Raw genomic sequence first — 17,111 nt, 5'->3', positions numbered from 1 at the left:
CCCCCCCAAAAAAAAAAAAAAAAAAAAAAAAAAAAAAAAAAAGGTTGTGGCTAATTCCAGCTTGAAAGCCTCAGTTTACCAAGGCAAATGGAACTTGACACAGTGCACAACTATTTCTTTTCTTTTCTTTTCTTTTCTTTTCTTTTCTTTTCTTTTCTTTTCTTTTCTTTTCTTTTCTTTTCTTTTCTTTTCTTTTCTTTTCTTTTCTTTTCTTTTCTTTTCTTTTCTTTTCTTTTCTTTTCTTTCTAAAGCCTAACTGATTTTTTGTTTCGGGTTTTCTTTTCCCTCTGGTGAGGTTTCCATTTGCAGCAGAAAAGCAATATCTTAACAGAAAGGTTTTTAAGGGGAGGAGGGTATTTGCAATTATCTTTGACTCATTATCCTGTAAGCAGCACTGGCATCTTTCAGGAAGACCATACACAGACTTGTTTTATATGGAGGAATTTTAATGACTGGGCTTTTGAAAGAATTAAAAGTGGAAGATATTAAAAGATCTTCAACCCTAAACATTTTTTACATAAAACTAATTTTTATTCCAAGTGTATAAATACATTAAGACTGTTTTTTTTCATTCCCATACTGCAGTTCTGTACCTTGGTTCTGAAATGTAAAAGGAATGCTAATTGCACTTTGATTAAAAAACAAAACAAAACAAAACAAAAAATAACCACAAAAACCCCTAACCCAAACAAATCAGAGGTAGAGCCGTGTGATCGAAACCAGGCTTTTCTTTTCCTTCTGTGGAAAGTAAAATTGTCTCAACATGTTTCCCTTTATGGATTCCAGCCTGCAAAGATGTTATTGGACCAGTTTTAAATGATGTTTTTCATAATCAATTTTATCGGAGTCTGCATTTAATTAGAAGTAATTTTATGCAGAAAAAATGCAGACAAAACTTATAGACCTCTAAGTAGAGCAAAATTATATATACAGTAATACATAAAAATCTCTAATCTTGATTAGCTTCAAAGAAATCTTTTCCCATATAAATCTATTCAGTAGGGGTTTTTTTGTGAAAGGAGGAATAAAACAGGAAAAAGAAATCACAGGACTAACCACACTTCCTCTGCTCAGCTTTAAAAAATCTCAACTCTGCGGATCCTACCTTAATGTATTAGTCTGCGAGTCTGCAAATACATATTCCTATAAATTCAATCACTTCTAGATCCAACTGATTTTTTTTTTTTTTAGGGGTCTGGCACGCAGAAGAGAGAACCTCTTTCTGCGGGTCACGAGCACGGGGCTCCATTTGCCATCTTGTCCCCTTGGCACAGCAGCAGCCGGGGGGGGATCTGAGTCCCCTCAGAAACACGCAGGACCCCCGGTTGCGGTGCTGGGGGTTTAACTGAGTTTTGGAAGACCCTCTCACTTCCCAGGTGAGGCATGTACTCTGTCTCAGGCAGGGCAGGCTCACAGCCGGGGGGACATCTGCCCAACGCTCCCCTCTTAGAGCAAAAACCTCCCCAGTGCTCCATTGCTGGGGCAGAAATGGAGATTTCCACGAAGGAAACATGGATAGCAGCGCTTAAGGTTTTCCCTGATTTAAGAGGGTAGCTTAACCAGCTGCAAACCTCCGTGCCGCTACCGTTCTGCCCAGGATTCCTCCTCGCCTTGTGGCTCCAGGTTCTCTCTGTATCTTTTAAAAAGTAGCTGGCAAGTTTGGATCCCAGTCACTATTCCTCCATAGGCAAAAAAACTATAATGGAACACCCCTGTTCCCTAGTGTATACAGTTTTGTTTCATCTGGATAATATGGAAAATATTTTCTTTAAATTATAAAATGCTATTTTATAGTGGATATGCTATTACTGTATTGATCAGAGTAAGTAAAACAAGATGAGGTTGTTAAAAGAATATTAATAACAGAAATGAATGCCACAAAAATGCAAAATGCAAAAAATACATATCTGGGAAAGCAGTTTAACATCTGAGAATTGAATCAATCAATGATTTTCATCTTTTAACACAGGGTGTACTTTGCACAAAGATATGCAAAATGCTTTGTAGTAAAGTGTAGCCTAGGGAGACAGTGAAAGCCTTTTAGAGAGATCTATAATAGCGACTCATACACAGAAAAGTGAACATTACCATATGGCAACATAAAAGAAACTGAATTCAGAAGGCATTACCAGTACAAATAGATATATACTTTAGGGATGAATGCAACTGCATAATTAATTTCTAAGACACACATATAACAACCACACCAGCAATTCAGTTTTCAGGTTGCATCTATGGTATTCTGAATTGTTTTTCTCTAGTCCATTTCCAGTTTTTTTTGTTGGAAACTGTTTTCTGAACATGAATATTACCTCCAGAACACCCACTTGCTTTCTTTATTTTTCCAGATTTTTTGCTATATAGGTAAAGGACTTCTAAATGATAAAATATCATGTTCTAATTTCAGTATTTTGCCCAGAAATAAAGTTAGTTGCCATGTTAGCTAGCAATGTGAATTTTGCCAGATATTTTTCTGATATAAACTATAGTAATAACAAATGATTATTTATCTATAACTTATAGTTATTTTAAATTTTAGAAAACTCTTTTAGTAAAGAATTTTAAATGTAAGAACCTTAACAGTCACCTGGTGGCATTTTAAACATCCTAAGGTACTCTGGTAGTCATCAGCTCCCCTATAAGGGTGCCCTTCTCCCATAGGTCCTGCGTCATTTCTGCCAGTCCCATGCCACATCTGAGACAACATGTGGTATCTAAAATGGCACTAGTCAGCTTTGTTTATTCATCCGAATCCTGCCCAATATGTTTTTAGTGTGGGAAAAGGTTGTTGCTCGACGATAATGAGTTAAAACTTGCTAATGTACACAGGACTTCTTTAAGATAACAGATGAGTGGGACTAATTGCTATTTAACTAATCATGTGGGAATTTGGGAAAGAAAAATGTCTTCTTCAAAATCTTGTTATGAAACCTAAGTCATTCCAGCAACTTGCTGCCATGGTTGTTTTACTCCCTAACGTTAATGTACGTACTGTCTGTAGCCTTGGGTTCATAGAAAGTGGTAGATGGGCTACGGCCGTGCAAGAACTGTGTCCCTCTTGAATTCAGTGACACTAATGGCTCAGGGAGTCCCTGACTGGGGCAAATATCTAGAGTATGGAGAACTATTTGGGGAAATTATCACTGTATTTTTAACAGTTCTCCGTCCCGAGGCATTTGAACTGGTCACTCTTGGGCAGCAAAGAGGGACTTCTGTCCCATCCACTGGCTGAGCTGCACTGTTGGTCTGATCATATATAACCATTCTTATGTACTTAATAGATAAAAACAATCTGACACACATTATAAATTGCAGGACTAAAACCTTAAATATTTGCTGGTATGTTTTTCCCTACCCTGTCTGAATACCCCAAACAGTTCTTTTTTTGGGCTTATTGCTGACTGGGGTTAAACCGCAACAAGGCCATAATACCAAACCCACTTTCAAATCCAAATTAGCAAATCCCCTACCAGTCTTCTCTAAGCAGGTTCTTCCTATCTCTCCCCTTCCCCAGGCAAAGCTGTCGTAGATGTTTGCTTGATCGCTTTCAAAAGGAGATATAGGAAATGATTTGGTCTGAGAACCTTTCCTTTTGGGAGCATTTTGTTTGTCGTTGTTAGCGCAGATTAATTCCCAGATCTGAACAAACAAATAGTTTGTGCTGAGTAAATTCTGACAGTCTTAACCTTGGGGTAGAAGGGGGGGTTAATGGGAGTGAGCGTCTGGAGTCGGGTCTGGGGGACCTCCACCTTGGCCAGAGCTGCTGAAGGTAAGTCAGTGTAACCGACTCTACCCTTAGAAGTTGCCACGTCTTTTAGGAAGAGCACGATGTCTATGTCTTCAGCATATTAACAATCAGCCCAATGCTGAAGACAGAAGGATAAGGTGCTTTGCCAAAAAGTTTACTTGTAATTAACAAAATTTCTTGCAGCCTTTAAAAGAAATGTCTCTCGTTTGTGGCTTCTTGTTTTAATCTATGATTTCTTTACCCACATTTTTCTAAGAAAAAGTTTTATAGCCAAGTAAGGAGAACAGGATAATTTCATATAACTATTGTATACATCTTTCTGCCTCATACATAGGCTAACTCACAGAAATTTAGAGATACACCTCTACCTCAAGGAAATCAAGTTTATTTTGACTATTGGTATAGAATAATCTTGTGCCAATAAAAACCTATTTGGAAGCAGAGACATGGTTAACAGTGTCATGAGGGTGCTTTATTTCATACTCTGCTTTCTAAATTCATTGTACTTATTAAAATGAAAATTACTTACATAGTGAGTTATGTGTGTGCGTGTCTGTGTGTGTGAGAGGGAGAAAGCGCAAGAGAAAGAGAAAGACAGAGAGAGGATTTAATCTAAACCCAAATATAAAATCAAGGAAGGACATCTTATGAAAACAATTTCCTCAGCTTCAAAGTATAAAGTAAAAAACCAAATAATTCTGACCTTGGAATCTTTTTCAAAGGTTTCCAGCAACTTACTCCTAAGGCCACATACCAGATTCATGCTTCCAAGCCAGAATGCATCGGCTGTTTTGAAGCAAAAGAAGATGCTACCTTAACATACAAAACTCACTGTGCACAGCTTGTCAGGTCTACCCTGGTTCGCTAAATGAGGAATCCATGTTCAGATTTTAAATTTTCCGTTACCCATATGTAAACTGGAATGAAGCTCCAGAACGTTTTAATAATGACATTTTTAGCCATGGATGAGAATGCTGAAGTGTCTGCACTTGCTTATATTTTACAGATCATTATTTCCAATTTTTTGCACCAGGTTTCTCAGCTCCTTTCCAAACTCACAACTAATGCTAGTAACATCCACCAAAAAATAATAAATATTTCTCTCTTTTTCTATAAGAATAACTTCTAGTAAAAAGGACCAAAATAGGAGAAAACATACAGCTGTCAAATAATTGAATTTGTCTCTAAACGTTAAACTAACCCTGAAAAAATGAACAAGATTATCAGTCATAACCATTGTTCTAGAAAGAAATGAAGCCAAAAACATATTAAGCATGCAACAGTTATTAGGCTTCTTACTATCTTTTGTGAAAATGTTCTGTAGTTTTAGCATGTTGAGAATATGCATTGTTAAAAACTGCAAAGTCCTCTACAGAATAATCTTTCACTACCTCTGCTGAAGAACACATTTTTTTTTCCGGACAATATCAAATGTTCACTCTTTTCCAATTATTAAAGATAAATATTAGTGATAAGACTTGGACTGGCAAAAATAATTGCAATAAAAAAGGCACTCAAGAGGCATTTTCATCCTTTCTAAAGAATTCTGAAACTGATATTAGTCCTGTTGCATGTGCAAGCCCATTGTCATTACTTGTACTTTTATTATCTTTACTTTCAATTTACATCTCTACGAAGGTGATCTTTGCTTTCTTTGGGTTCGTAATTATTATTCCACTTTTCTCTTCTTCCTTCATCACTACATAGTGTCCTTACTACTCCCCTTGAATTTTTTCCAATCCATAATTGTATTGTAGTACCAGCAATCTTCTTATTTTTTTCAGTTACTATATTCCATTATAAAGTAAATTTTCTGCTAACTTTTTAGCATTCATAATATCTGCTAATCAAGAAAGCAAAAGAGTGAAGGCTTGTTCATACACCAAAAATAGGTATGGAGATTTTTCAAAAACTCTCTGCCTATTCCTGAATACCACAGAAACTGTGGGTTAGATCCAATACAAATACTTAAAAATCAGGCACGGCAACCATAATGCACATTTCCAGAGAGAAATTTGAGAGAGGTTTCCTGTAAATATGTGCAAAAAGTCAAACTGTTCATCTTCTGGAGACAGCAGTAGCGTACTGCACCATCTCACTGGGTCATTTTTTTGTTTAGGCTGTTCAAATGCCACAAGCTTAAGAGCCATCTGAAGAAAGATCGTTCACAAAGCTATAGATAACAGTGCTGTGCCAAGTGGAAGGGGCTTTGATGCAGAAATGGTCCTTTACATGAAAACAGGGAATACTCCCATAGCCTAAAAATTTGGTTCCGATTTTGTGGATCTAACTACTAACATTTTGATACCCAGAAAGTCTCAAAATTAATTTGTATAGCTCGTCCTCCTTTGGGTCCAGCCCTAACTGCAGTCAGATGGCAAAAATCAAGGTTGCAAAGTCTCGTTTTTGTTTAGAAAGCTTTTCTTCTGGAACTCTTATTTCTGGACCATGGACATGCCAGCACACATTAGTTAGGAAAAGCTACTTGAAGAGATCTGCACCTTGTGCTCAGAGAAGCAGATTGCGATGCTCGTGAGTGCTGAGGTCTGAGCCCTCACCTCCAGGGGCTTTGCCTTCCGCGCTCCTGAGCTTTAGCCCTTGGACTGAATTTCACTGTCCCTAAGCAGAAAACCTGCCTAGTTGACTAGACTTTATTACAGAGCTCTCAGAAAACTTCTATATAGGCTTAGACCCCAGCAATTCAGCTCCTTGATGTTTACACAGTTTTCAGAGAAGTCTGCAAAGAGGGACAGTGACAGCTCTGAGGAGCTCCCAGCTGCCTGTCACTGAGTGGACATCGCCATGCTCTGCACTGGCATTTCCAAGGGACATGGTGGCTTCAGGCCACATATGTTGTATTTCTGTAGCCCAGAAAGAGAGGTGACAAAATCAGGTATAATCAAGGTCAGATCCTGGCTGCCAGGATGAAATGGAGACCTCCAGTCATCTGGAGAAGATAACAAGTTATTTGAGGATGCTGCTAAGCGAAAGCTTACGCCTATACCCAGAAAGGACCTCAGACCACTTTATTCATCAGTCCTAGTCAAGAAACAGCTTTTTTGCAGGGAGACAATGATGGCACTCCTTATCCTCTGAAAGATGGAAGGAAAGACCTTGAGCACACATCCTCAAAGTGGAGGAAGTGGAAAAGCCTGCTCAAAATCTGTTTTACTGCCCAGGCAGGTGAAGCATGTTTGAATTTGGGCCTTTTCACATCTGTGTGGCTGAGTTATCCTGTGAGATACCAGCTCCAGAGGAATCACCAGCTCCTTGTCCATCTCCTTCACACCAAAGAGAGAAGACTTTCATTTCTCTCCAGAGCAGGGTTGTGAGCTTTGAATACTAAGGAAAACATTTCAAGCTGGCAGTTAGATACTCAGCTCCTTGGATGGAGGACTTTTAGGTCCGAACAATCATCTCATCACTTCCACCTGACTAATTTAAGCAGCTTCCAGCTTATTTCATGGCTTCTCTGAATTCTATTTTTACAGCCTAGTGTCCCAATGCAAAGTGTAAGGCATGACTTCATCACCCATTCCCAAAGAAGGCGGCATTGCAATGCTGAGCATGGTGTTGTCCATAATGTTTTTATGGATCAAGCCTTCCCAGTAGTGAAGTATCTCCACAGTACTCCCAGCCTGGTCACCTACACTGGCCCACAGTGAGCAGACACCTTCCATCCCTGTACCCAGCATCCCTGCCAGCAATGCTCTACAGCTTCAGACTCTTTGCATCCACTGTAAAATTAACAATGTGTTTCTCTCTTTGGGAGCAGAGAAAGGGCAATGCTGAACCTTTTGCGATTCTTACTGATGGAGTAAAGAGGTGGAATGTTTTCCTACACTCTCTATAAGGTTTTTTCAGTCCTAACATGAAGGATCATCCATAGAAAGATGAATGGTCTTGGTCTTCAAGTCCATTAATTCCTTGGATGCCCTATTGAGACTGACAAAATGTGTCATTAAATAGAAGCCTGATACAGTTCTAATTAACTTCAGAAAAAAAATGGATTGTAATCTGAGCACCAACTGGGGTGATAGGTTCTTCCATATGGGCATTTACCTACTGAGAATTGGATGGATACCAAATTCAGATCACATAGGGCTGGTTACACGTCTTCTGATTATCAAGCTGTGCTCAATTTGGAGAAAAAAACACCCTAGTTTTGGAAAGCTTTACATCCTATCACCAATATCTCAAGCCTTTTAATACTTTTTCATTTTGATTTAATAGAAGTTGAACTTAAGTTTTATGTTCCAGCATAACAATTTTAATGTCTGAAAAGATATATATTATAAATCCTACTTGCTTCACTTGCCTGTTTTAAAAAGTCAGTGATAACTAAGTAATTTTTTTCAGAAGATTCAGTAGTCCTTATTTTAGAGTTCTGCGTTGGCACAAGGTAAAATGCTTTTACAACGCCTCGCCATTATTTCTCACTAAATATCCTTTCTATATCATTATTTCTAAATATTATTTCTATCCACACATAGACGTAACTCATATTGGCACTAATAGGAGTCCCACATGCAAGGCAAGGGTACAGATAATATTTCTGTAATTCTGGGGTTTTTTTATGAACATTTTTCAGATTTTTCTGGATAATATTAAAACAGTCAAGAATTCTCACAGAGCAGCAAACAGTACAGCAAGTATTACTACTTGAGTTTCTTATTTAATGAGTTTGTTAAAGCACAGCTTACAAGGTTAGTTGACTGACATGTAACTAATGACAGAATCTATATCACAGATATACTAGTTAATTCTTAAAAAGGCTGCAAATATTTGCCCTCTATAGTAAAGCAACTGACCAACCTTTTTTCAGAGAAGGTTCCACTTCACCTAAACCAAGAGAAAAGAACAAATGTCAGAGAAGACATATCATCATCAAAAAAAAAAAAAAAATCACGTTTTTTCTCATGTTGGCTCATTTTAATTAAAAAAAAAAATTCTTTATATGCTAAGTGGCAAGCACTCTATTCTGAGATTTGGGATTTTTCATAACATATCTCTCTTGCCATAGAGGTTTTCCTGGGTCTAGGGTAGATAAATTCAATGTGCAGCAGTAACCAAGGAAACATCCAAATCTGCGTTTGTGCTTCTGAATGTCAACTTGTGACTACAATTTACAATTTGCTTGATTTTATGCACGTTTCCATGTTTTAAGGAAAGGCCCAGCAGTCCCATTTTAGCTCCAAATGATAAAATGTATATGCAGGTTAACAAGGTTGTAAACCTAGCAATGCTTCCAGTGAAATCCAAGGCAAAAAATACTCAATTCCAGTGGAACTGTAGCACTTGATTGCTGCAGTATGTTATTCCGCCTCCACGTAGGACATGGAATTTAAAGGAGTTAGCCTGAATGACTGTGGTGAGTGTGCAGCCTGAGCTGCACTGACCGCAGCCGACGGTGGGCAGGGAGTTCCCATGTATTTATTTTTTATGATAGAGTGCAGTAAAGTTGCGTACTGCCTTTTCACACTCCTGGTAGATATTGATGAAATTCCACTTGGGCCAAAGGCTGGTAGGACTGAGGTTTCCAAACACTTAGTGAGCATTCAGATCTTGAATTTTTGTATGTCAGGTATTTTATGACCTTTCCTACTTGCATTAACACTTATCCATTCAAGTATTTGAAAGCTTGTGGGTGCTGTGGGAGCTATGAAATGATAAAAATGAACACTGTTCAAATTTTAGCAAGCTCTCCATATTACACCTTTTCTGTTTCTCAGCCATAGGAGAGACTGGCTTTCTGTTAGTTGTAATTCATATCTCAGAATAGGATGCCCAGTTCACAGACTTGCATGTAGCAGCCTATCTATTAGTATTCATATATGGTGCTAATATAAAAAGCTCATGCACACGTTTAAAAGGTAGAAACTTGATAATATCTCAAGTGTATGAACAAATGGGTAGAAGTCAGTTTCAGTACATGTTGCTTTTTAATTATATTCTAGTATAACCAAATAGAATATAAAATAAACTACCATGAAATGAAGATGTCACTCCTACACTCATCGCTTGTCAAAATGACCAATACGATGTGACATGATGATCCACTACTGCTCTGCTCATACCAGGGAACTACTTTTTTTATAACAGAAGGATAGTTATTTCCAAACTTGAAAGGCTGGCAATTTACTTTCATTTATCAGATAATGTCAGATGAAGAATGTTATTATAATGGCAGAACCATAATTTCTAGCAAACTGAATCATTTGCAGTATGCCATCCAAAATCCCCTTAGTTCAGCCAAAATGTTATTTTTTCTTTCCTTTTTTTTGGTTTCAATATATTGCCCTACCATCAATATATCAAATAAAAAAATTCTAAGTTTCTTGGTCTATCTTGTATATTTACCAGAGTTCTTGAGATTCTTGCTGATTAAAAGAAAATAGCTATTGCCATTCTCTGAAGCAATATCCTGACGCATATTTTGGTTGTAGCTTTGAAGTCTTGTATAAATTAGTGTTCTTTACTTCAAGATGTACTAACGGTAATATTTAATTCTGACAGCTTTTCTGTAATGGTACATTAAACATGAGATGAAAGCTAACAAAGAGACCAATTTACTGATTAGAATAGCCAGTAGATGCTTTATTAGCAACAACGTTCACTTTTCATTTTGTTTGACCTTCTTGTCTGTGAGGTTAAAAGCTGAGTAAGCCAACATAATGCATGTAAAACAGCAGTTAGAGCAGTTACAGAAGTCTTTACATTACAAATACCTTCATCACTGTCATCATCGTCACTCCATACGATGTCAGACAGTAAAGAAATAAAGCCATAAAGCCAATCAGTGGATTCTTCCAATGTCTCATGAATGATTCTCAGTGGTTCTGTGCTGAGCTTGTTAACAGATCTTCCTGAGTGCAGAGTTTAAAACAAAAGCAGTTTGAAAAAAAAAAACAAAACAAAACCTCCTTCAGTGATTAAAGTTAATCTTCATTTTATACAGGACTAATTATACTACCTCCTTTAACAGAAACAAAGATTGTGAATGTTAATTTTTATTATTCAAGGGTTTGAGGACAGCTCTCCTTCCTGTGCAAGACTGGTATAAACTGTATCCTACTGTACTTGCTGTTGGCAGAGTGATTAAGGACCCAGTGGGTAATTTAGTCTGATACTGCACTCCGAGTTCTGGCTCTTCTTCTGAGGCTTGGCTGGGCAAAGTATAAATATAGATTTGATTCTATCTCATATTCATCCTTTTAGATAATCTCTTCCTTTCACAGCCCAGTTTTTTTTCTCTGGCTCAGGTCCTCTGCCTCTTGATGCCTGCTTAGGATTCACTGCCGTCTGTGTCCCACTCCTCATGTCATCTCCTCCTGAGCCCCCCCTTTACACCAGTCTGGGCTGAGGAAATTGCTGAGCCCTGGCTTAACCATACAGACCGGTTCCATCATTGCCACGGACTACGTGTAAAGGGTGGGAAGAAGCAAGCTATGTATACTCGGGCCAAAATAAACCTGAGTCCAGGATGAAGGGGAATGTAAATCCAAATTGTGACACAGACACAGCTACTTTCAAACACCTACTCTTGTGTATCTGGTTCTTCTCTCACCACTTTTTTAGAGTTTCTTTCACATACACTTGTGCACCTCCGCATACTTGGCTAGTTCTGGTCTCACTGCTCCTGTAGGCAAGTAAGGTGGCAACCACGGAAGGTGTGCAGTTTAATGTGCTCCACCTTCCTGGGACCGCTGGTGGAAGGGACGTCCCTGGTCCCCACCACATCCCCACCCAGGGAGAGCAACCACCAGTGGGTAACACAAGTATTCCCTTAACGGCTTTTCCAACCATGGTTTCACCAGATTTCTCCCTGCCCTGATTATGCCGACATAGTATTTCAGAGGAACTTTCCAGCCTCTGACAGAGTATTTCTTCTGACCTTTCTGTCCAGCAAACTTTTGTGTTCTTGAAATCTGTACCAAACACTGCTTAGGAAGAGGAACAACTCTCATCCCGTCTGTGTTACTGTCCACTGCACTTGAAATGGCAGACTGAACGATTGCCCTATCTTTGTGAAGGTTTCCCCCAAATGTAGACAATCGAAGGTAGATCACAAATATGACTTGAGTCGTTGGCCTAGTCTTGTTCCTAGGAGTTTCAATAGAAATATATACACTGAATTTAGCAGTGTCAAGATGGGAACCATATCGCTGTTTACCACTATCTTTCTGTATGCAAATATTTTAGTAGGAAGTTAAACACAAGTCTCTTCGGAACTACTTCTGGTTGCAGTGTTCTGACACACAAGCCAAATCTTAGCAGTAATCAGAAGTAGTCTCACATGGACTTGCAGGTTACAAAAACAGGCAAAGTGCAGGCTTGAAGCAACTTCTTTGATGGCAGCAGTATGAACAATTATTTTCTAAAAGTGCTGTAATGAAATATACAAGCAACTTTATTTGAAATATAAATGTATCACTAAATAATTCCTTTTATTTCTAATTAATTAATCTGAAACAGAGACGACCAGGCTGATCTTCTATTATTTTGCATCTGCTTATTAATAATGTAGACCAAAGAAATATTTCAGTTAATGTTTTTTTGAAGATTGTATTAGATAGATATATGCTACTGAACAATCAGGCACATTAAATAAATTAATCGTGTGCCACGATGAAATGACAAAACTACAAAGAAATACACATTTCTTCATTTAGTGTACTATTGCGTGCACTATTGTATTCAGAAAGATTAAGTAGTATAATGGAATATTTACTTTGCTTAGCACAAGGCATTTATTTGTTTTCATTGGCCTCACCCACTGAGATGTAGAGATTTTATTTTTTCAACTGATTTGCCGCAAATGCTCTTCTCAAGTGTTTACCAGGAGAATTAATACCTCTATTTATGCCATTAAAAAGTAAATCTGCAACCCAACCCCTGATGTCATTTGCACTTTCTTCTAAACTAGAGGTGCTAAGGAGTCCAGGTGGACCAACAGAACGGACGTGGCCAGAGAGGTCTTAGCGAAACTGAGGTTTTGATTCACAAGCAGGGATGGTTTAACTTCGGAGAGCTGCCTTGATTTCCATGCTGGCTATCCACCTACCCTTTACCCACTGGTTGCTTAGGGATGGCTCAGCTGCTTTTACAGCCATAGGCTTTTACAGCCGCAGGGACTACAGCTGTAAACTAAACAAGAATTGGTGTCAATTTATTTTAATATACCAGTCTATCAACTAGCAGTTCAAGAACTGCTTCACAGGTAGCAGAGCTGTCCCCCCGGGCAGGCAAGGGAAATGCTCAGAGAAGAGCAAGATCAAGAGCAGAGGAAATTATTCCAACCACCCCAAGGCAAGCCATCTTTGCTGATGAATCAGAGCCCTCAACGTCATGTCCTGGTCTTTAATTCATAACATCTTCACAGCGAACTATGAAAAGGGATTAGAAATTGTAAGTGTCCAGAGGCGAAAATCTCTAGTCGTGCCTAAACTAACAGGCCCAAGTTGTAAATCCTGTTTAACATAAAAAGTTCAGAGGAATCATTTTGGGGTTATGTAGAGGACACTTCAGTAGTATTTGCAAAATTAAATTTTGTATACAAACAGATACTGTGACTTTCACTTGCGGTCTGATGCAGGTGACACAGGCCTGGAAAGTTGTCTCCTTGTGCATAGATATTCTCCTTAACTTCTGTAGTGTTTCCTACATTTTGAAAAAGTAGTGCTAACAGTAATCGTGTGTCCTAAAATGCTTAAGAACACCACACCATGTAAGGTTGAAGTGAAAATTACGACTGATCAAATCCATGCTTTTAGCTCTCCCCACAAGTATGACAGCGGCAGGTTCTTCCTTAGTAGAACAGAACACACGAGAAAGAAAGGAAATAAAGCAGTTCAGGGGGTAACGAGTAGAGAGCGAGATGCCATTTGCCTCACACACATGCAAAGAAAGGTAACCATTTCCAGAGGATTTGCATACTCTTGCTTCAAGAGTGAAGCTGAGAGAATGCAGGTTTGCATAACAAAGTTTGAGCTTGATATCGTGATGTAGTTTAGATTTTTTTTTTTTCAATTACAGATGTCCAGCAAGGGTACAGTATGATGAATTTTTTTGGAATAGTCTTGGATTCAACACATTCAGACGGGATTAGCTGTTCTCTGCCTGACTTTTCATTTCTTGGCAGACCTTAGAACACAGATTATTTTCAAACTAAGCTCACAATATACTTCTTTTGATAGCACAGGTTATATAGTATGTAATATATAATTTATAACTGATCTATAACTATAAAGTATAATTAATATATGATATATCATCTATCATCTATTGTGCTGGGAGTTGCAGGGGCAGGTTCTTGAATTTAAACTGTAAAGAGCCTTTATGAATACAGAGTATTTCTCAGGTAGAGACAGGCTGTGAAGTTCTACGTTTTGCTGAACTTTTAAACAGGGACTGAGCCAATTGTTCGTCTTGGATAATGTAGTAGAAAAATACTAAAGGTCTGTCGAAGGAGGAAGGAGGGGAAAGGAAGTGAGTGGTTACTCAGCAGGTTAAGCTCAGGGATGAAACATGCAATTAATATTGAAGAATTTTGTTGACAGTATGTAATTTCATTTAATCACAGTTTAAGTTTAGATTATCCTATCTAGCCAAAAGTATCTGAAAGGCAGGTGTTGAACTCCTGATGGTTTCTAGACTCCCTCAAAAGCCAATGCAGAAAGACATTGTGACCTTCAGAAGGCAAGTCTCTCGCTTTCCTCTGACATCTTTTTTAGGGTTATATGAATTAATTTCCAAAGATGCCCATCCCTTTCCATTGACTAGGAAGGAAAGGAAGCTTGAAAAATTGGCATGGACATGACACCTTATTTTCATATGACTGAGGTACATGACATGGATCCTATTAGTGGTGCTGTTTCGTATTTAAATCCTTGTCACTTTGGCTAAGCACTTAGATTTGTAACTTTATATTCATAATTCATTCCAGTACAATATACCATTCACTTCTATAAATTACTTGCATTCCAAAACAGCACGGGTACCACTAACAGTGCTCTGCTATAACATTTTGTTTTGTCATGGTCTTTTATTACTGGTACAGTATAAGAGATGTTTTTCCTTTCAGATCTATTTTTGGTGGCACTTTCACTGCTATGAGAATAATTCACAGCCTTGCTTTTTTTTTTTTTTTTTTTTTTTCGGGGGAACTTCAAAATTTTAATTCCAGAACTTTCTGGCAAGTGCTGAAATTTGGAAGAGTTAAAGCTGACAGAGCTTTAACAGTGGTTTTTGGAAATAGGAATTGATTAGTCACATAGTATGATTTGTTGTATTGCCTCAAGCAAATTTGGTTATGTTTCATGGTCTGTGTCATTTATTCATGTGAAGTGCACAACAAAAAGTGACTAATTGATTTATCTGTGCAAATCACTTCAGTCATTATTCCAGTCTTAATAACTCTGCCAGGAATGTAGTCTCCTATCAATCTTTTTTGCTTGTCAAATAGTTAAATATATACTCAGAGTGTAACCTATTCTAAAGTGTTGGTTTTTTTTTTTAATGAATTGCAGTGAATTACTTAATAATTGTTGGATTTTCATCAATTACATATTTTGACTCCAGTGAATTGAATGCAATTAAATTACAAATGATGGTAATTATCTGGTGTAAAGATTGATCTATGAGATATAATCTAATTCATTGATACTGACAAGGTACAGCTGATGAAGACAGAGAATTTCTGTCATGTTTGATAAAATACAAAAGCCTAACACTAGTTTGTGATAAAAAAAATTATCCTAGCTTTAGTAAAATATTCTTTTATAAATATAGACACCTGTATTTTAATTTGAAAGTTTATATATTTTTAAGGTTTCTTATTAGTAGTAGTAGTTTGTTCCTACTCGGTGGTCTTCTGAAGAGTAGTATTTAACATAGAAAACTCAATACACACATAAAGTCTTCCATTGTTAATATTCCAGTTTATCAGCATAGGTGTCCTTAGGTCTTATCTTCCTTATTTCATAGACTGACATTCTTGTCATGCTTACAGCATTAAGCTTCAGGAGAAACTCTGGTGGGTATTATTGAATCATAGTATAAAAATAATTTAATTTTGAATTATAAGTATATTGAATTATAAGTATAAAAACAATGCCAAAGAAAACTCAGACTCAACATTACCCAGTAATTTCCATTTTATAGGTACGTAAATTGTAAATATGAAGACTACAGTCTGTAGTATTAAACTTCTCTGCCTCTTTCTAATATCAGCCTTAGCTAATTATATTGAGGTCAAGTCCATAGAGAAAACCTCACCTGAAAGTGGACAAAAGCATTTTACCCAAAATAGGAACAAAGTAGTTATAACTAGAATCTACTTGGTGATATTTAGAAAGAAATTCACAAAGTGTCACAAAGTATCAGTTTCAGGTACTTTTGCTATAGCCATACACAGGGACAGCAATGTAGGTTTAGGATGGGCTTCACGTGGAATTTATGTGAATTGATTTGATATCAGCTGAAAGGCTTCTGATTTGATGGACCAGACCCTAATTAGGTGGTGTCTTGTGAAAGAGCCAGACATTTTATCTAAAATAATTTGAGGCTGTATTTTTTTCTCATTCTAAGGAGTCAATTCTCTAAGAACACAGATCTTAACTTCCGATGAAAAAGGCAGTGGTGTTAAATAATTGCACGATGGCGTTTTTAAAGGCCATTTACAAGGGTAAAGTGAGTAGCCCTCAGCTCGCCACCATTTCCTGGGAATCTCCTGACTGAGGGCGTCTCTCAGCTGACGGATCTATTTCAAGCACGATGTGAAAAAAAAAAATAAAATCAGGAGGAGGCTATTGCAATGAATTTTGCGGCCCTGGGCCAGCGTTGGGGTTAGGGGGGAAGCGGTGCTGCCGCGTCCTGGCGCTCTGCTGGCGCCCATGCTGTGTTAGCGCAGACCAGGCGCCCGCGCGGATTCGGAACACTGCAGGCAGAACGTCTTTACCGGGTGGTAAACAGGGATCATCGCAATGTTGGGAATAGGAGGCTAGAGCGGATGGCAACAGGATGAACCCCAGAAAGGCCAACGAAAAAAAAAAAGGAAGAGACACGGTTAGCGATAACGAACATCCTCAGCTGGCACTTGGCTAAAGGAAGCAGTCAAGGAGGGGAGCGAGGAGCTATTTAATCTCTGTGGGGCTGCTGTTATGAAGCAGAAATTGGAGTTCATTAAGAAGAAAAACAATACGCTGTAGGTGTGAGATAATACAGTACGAATCAGAGCAATGTAAAAACACGGTTAAATGTAGGCACAGGTATTTTCACAAGTTGCAAAAAAATATAGTCTATTGCTGAAAAGAATACATTACATATAGTTGATCCTAGTTGAATTATTTCAATTTCTTCAACA

At 37.9% G+C, this 17,111-nt stretch overlaps 1 protein-coding gene across 1 annotated transcript in view; it reads right to left on the bottom strand.

Annotated features, from left to right (window-relative positions):
• TRDN (triadin) overlaps positions 1-17,111 on the bottom strand; it is a 114,924-nt gene that overhangs the window by 60,859 nt on the left and 36,954 nt on the right. Inside the window, exons 3-5 of the mRNA XM_010585859.1 lie at positions 16,707-16,748; positions 10,477-10,614; positions 8,564-8,590 (exon numbers count right to left, since the gene is read on the bottom strand). Of these exons, the coding sequence (XP_010584161.1) occupies positions 8,564-8,590; positions 10,477-10,614; positions 16,707-16,748 (207 nt within the window). The remainder of the gene's footprint in view (positions 1-8,563; positions 8,591-10,476; positions 10,615-16,706; positions 16,749-17,111) is intronic.

Source organism: Haliaeetus leucocephalus, unplaced genomic scaffold, assembly GCF_000737465.1.
Source record: "Haliaeetus leucocephalus isolate CR32 unplaced genomic scaffold, Haliaeetus_leucocephalus-4.0 Scaffold130, whole genome shotgun sequence".
NCBI classification, from domain to species: Eukaryota; Metazoa; Chordata; class Aves; order Accipitriformes; family Accipitridae; genus Haliaeetus; species Haliaeetus leucocephalus.
Note: the sequence above shows the minus strand (reverse complement) of the source record. Positions and strands in the feature narration are given on the sequence as shown.